This window comes from Montipora foliosa, chromosome 12, assembly GCF_036669935.1.
Source record: "Montipora foliosa isolate CH-2021 chromosome 12, ASM3666993v2, whole genome shotgun sequence".
Classification (NCBI taxonomy): domain Eukaryota; kingdom Metazoa; phylum Cnidaria; class Anthozoa; order Scleractinia; family Acroporidae; genus Montipora; species Montipora foliosa.
In genome coordinates this window covers 13,001,008-13,004,963 of record NC_090880.1, presented here as the reverse complement: position 1 = coordinate 13,004,963, position 3,956 = coordinate 13,001,008, and the positions used below count along the sequence as shown (strand labels likewise).

The 3,956-nt window shown below is 41.2% G+C and overlaps 1 protein-coding gene across 1 annotated transcript in view; it reads right to left on the bottom strand.

Annotated features, from left to right (window-relative positions):
* LOC137979395 (uncharacterized) overlaps positions 1–3,684 on the bottom strand; it is a 24,783-nt gene extending 21,099 nt beyond the window's left edge. Inside the window, exons 1-3 of the mRNA XM_068826648.1 lie at positions 3,591–3,684; positions 2,759–2,943; positions 1,742–1,886 (exon numbers count right to left, since the gene is read on the bottom strand). Coding sequence (XP_068682749.1) covers positions 1,742–1,886; positions 2,759–2,943; positions 3,591–3,639 — 379 coding nt within the window. The 5' untranslated portion in view covers positions 3,640–3,684. The remainder of the gene's footprint in view (positions 1–1,741; positions 1,887–2,758; positions 2,944–3,590) is intronic.
* Positions 3,685–3,956: the final 272 nt, after the last annotated feature.

Here is a 3,956-nt window from a genome sequence, read left to right as displayed (position 1 = left end):
CACTTCCCTGATAAGTTTCTTGCGTTTGGTGATGTTTTGAGTGAGTCGATATGACTTTCCATTTTCGGTTAACTTGGGTTGTCTTTTCCCCCCTTGTTTGTCACTATAACCTGATGAACCATTTTCGTTTTTATTTTCACGAAAGGCTTCCTCAATTTCCGTTGATTCACTAACTTTCAAAGCGCAGCAACGGTCACTGCATTTTCGTGCGAAGCAAAACCAAGTCCTTCGTTCGCTTTAGTTGTGTGGCTTGAATCTTGTTCAACGCCTTCAAACACGGTAGAATTGGCTTGTGGTTCACAGGATAACATCTCTGCCAAAATTCCGGTTCGGTTGACCAATGTGTCATCAATATTACCCGTACCGTCACTTCGAGACATTTCACTTCCACATGAACAACAAGCAAATACAACTTCAATAGGCAAACAGCGAAGAACCGTCCAATGTTTTCCACATTGCTTCGCAAATATCACAATCCAATCGCAAACAGACGTACCTGTTTTTACTGTAAAAGGCAAGTCACCGTTTTAACTGAGTTTATTGAAAAATTCGCAAACAAATTCAATCGTAAAAACAGGGTGACACACCGAGCGTACAAATGTGTCAAAAAGGTGAAATACAAGAAAAACATCACGTAATACCAAGGGCGCGAAAATGCTAACACGGAACCCAGCCGCAACAACTTTCTTTATGTGCGAATGCTTTCTCAAAGGTGTCCGTACGAGAATGAAAACGTACTTGACAATACAAACGACAAGATGATAATCACTAGGTAACATGAGACATGTTGGGTACTGTAAGCGCTGTGGAGCAACCTCGTTCCCAAGGCCATGGAAAAGAGGATCACATTGATCGAGCGGTTTGGGTCCAAGCTCTGGCCGAGGTCATTGTGTTGTATTCTTAGTCAAGACACTTTATGCTCACGGTGCGTCCCTCCACTCGCAGGTGTATACATGCTGAGGAACTGGTAGACTGTTATGGAAAGAACACCCCGGAATAATTATCCCTTGCGGTATGGGCCTCTTTGCCCAGGGTATGTATGAATTTCAGACCAGGAAAACGTACTGCGAAGCTTTCTGGCATCCCTAGCACTTCTTGTGGGCTCATGTAACAATGCAGGATGCAACGGGTCCTGCAATGGTGGAAGGAATGGCGGACTGATAATAAAGAACGCGAGGACGTCGTTAGATTAATTTATTTATACTTGGGCAAGCATGAATATTTTTCGGCAGTTCACCGTTAAGAAAACAAGGCTACCCCTGCCTGCTGTGAGGCTCGCTTGATTACATATCATATGGTTTGCTTATATGGATGCAATATGTAAAGAATGTTTGTGGATAAAATGTGTCTTCGGACCGAGATTTCTTGTATACCGCTTGGAAATAAAGGGTTCGTAAACGGTCTTATTGTTAATTCTGTCCCAAAAAAAAATAAGTTCCCCACGAAAACAATACACCAGCTTTCCATTACTGACGTTAAAAGTTTGCTGCTTACCGGGAAAATTGGGAAAGCATATGAAGTTCGTAACTTTTATTGTTTACTCGATCGACGAAATTCCCGCCATTTTTGCAAACTGAGAGCCTGGCGCACAGCCAAAACTCGCGCATGCTTATTACGTTTTCCCGCTCGGAATGTATGAATCAGTTACTTGTCAGACAATTCGAAAACTGAAAAATTTCCCTCAGTGGTACGAAAACGAAATTAAGACGCGGAATGCATAGAATAGCAACAACCGACTTACCATTACCCTCTGAGATTTGATACAATAAGTCCACTGACCGGACCCCAGACCCCTCATCTCGTGTATCAATATCCACGGCCAATTTTCCAATCCTCATGACGTCATTAATGACAGAGATATTGGAGGAGGGGGGCGAACTGTCGATCTAGACGTAAGCATCATGGAAACAAAAGTGACATACTCTAATAAAGAAAACTAAAATTTGTTTTAATCTATTATGCACGTGCAGAGTACAAACAATGCGCGAAACGGTCTCCAGTGAGTAACGAATATCCAGCGGTATTTGTTCCCAAGGAAACCAGTTTAACAGGTTAGTTGCAGTCCCCTTTGTTTTCCTGAACGCGCACAACGCCAGACCATGTTTAAAGTTTAGTTTCAACAAATAAATATTTGAAAATAAAAGTTAAGACATTTTAGTATGTAGTGTCGCCATACATTTTTACTCGCCATTTGTATTTTAACCCGCCCTAGGGGTCACCAAAATGCTGCAAGACCCGTAAAAATACACAGCAGTTATAATGCTGTCAATTTTCAATTTAACATATGAATGCACAATTACGAGAATTCCAATTGGCATACGGTTGAGACATTTGTATTAGCGTAACCGAGGAGCTGAACTCGGGACTTCTGTTGTCGTTTTTGTGATATGAATATCTTTACATCTCCTGTAAGAATCTAAGCTATTCATTGCACTACATGAACAAAGCCGATGGAATACGCTAATCAAAGGTCTCCGCCACCAAGAATGAGCACTTCGGTCACAAGTTGAAAGAAGCGGGATATTTATCTTGGAGCCCTACTACAACCCGGAACAGGCCAATGCTTTGTCCAATAATAGAGGGGGAAAACAAGGCTCCGCATGATCCATCACACTGTACCTTATTAATAAGTTTTACTTATTAGCTTTTGAGCTTCATTATTTCCTTGTTGTAAATTTATACTCACAAATATCCCTTTTTGGTATCCCCGACTTCCCTTCTTAGCTCCCCAAGCTACTACCTCTTTTTGACTCCTTACCGTGTTGAAGATTGGAGGAGTATCGATCGGTTCATTCTTGTCGAAATAGATGCTGGCCTTGGCATCAATCCTTGCTAAAGGTGGCAAGTTCTTCTTGAGGCGAACAGAGAAAGTCACATATCCTTGCCCTGTCGTTCCGTTGTTTGGTGGAAGAAAGCCAGTTCGTGGATCATCAGGTGCCTCACCTGTCATTGGAAAAATGGGTTTAGGGATAGGGTTAATTTCTCGGATTTAATTTTTAAAAATATTAAATGATTGGCAAACACCTAACTATTATAAGAAAAGCGGTTTTCACTTAAGTGTCGAAAGTAACTCGCAGTATTTCACTTTTTCATTTAAGACTCTCTCGCCACTTTGTCATCTAATCAGAATTATATTAAAATCAAAACCAATCATAACGCGCTCGCGCACGTTTTCTTGCACTTCGAATTAGCTACATTTTTTTCCTGGAGTTTGATTGTTTCAATGAATTATCTGTGTGCATTTTGAGCAATTACTAAGGTTGCGATTTTACCATTCTGTATTGAAAAACCACTCCACCAACTTGAAGTTAACCGCCGTTGCGAGTTAGCGAAGCTCAATTTTCGAGTGTTTGTCCTCCGTCAGAGCAAAAAGCATAAGCCGTTTTGTCAGAGCCATTTGCGCTAACGAAGAGCCAGTGCTCGAAACGTCAACTTCACAAACTTCCTAAGAGGTTTAATTTACCATCGTCAACTTCAAGTTAATAAACAGCTAAGTATTTCAATTGCCCGCCGAAGCAGCCCAACAGTTTCCTTAGAAGCTAATGCCTCTGGATGTGTCTCAGTTCTTGGTTGTAGCTATAACATCATACCTGTCTGAGGATCGAGGCTCTGAAATTCCCAGCTAGCTTCACGGGTCATGATGTCTATCCCGGCAATAACTCGTAGGTAAATCTTCTTCTCCGACACAAGGTCGATTGTTTCCTAACAAATAGGCAATATGGAATATACCACCTGACAATTAAATATATAACGGAAAATGGAACCATTTTACACTCGGAGAGTGTCATGACAGATCTCTCTTTGAGGCGAGTCGTATTCGATCTTATCCTGCAATTTTCTAACTCGACTCGTAAAAATAAACCACTGCAATAAACACCATTCATTCATTAATAGTCAAACGTGATATGGCAGTTTTAGATCCAGTCTCGAAAGTGCGTATTAGTCCAATTTCCTTT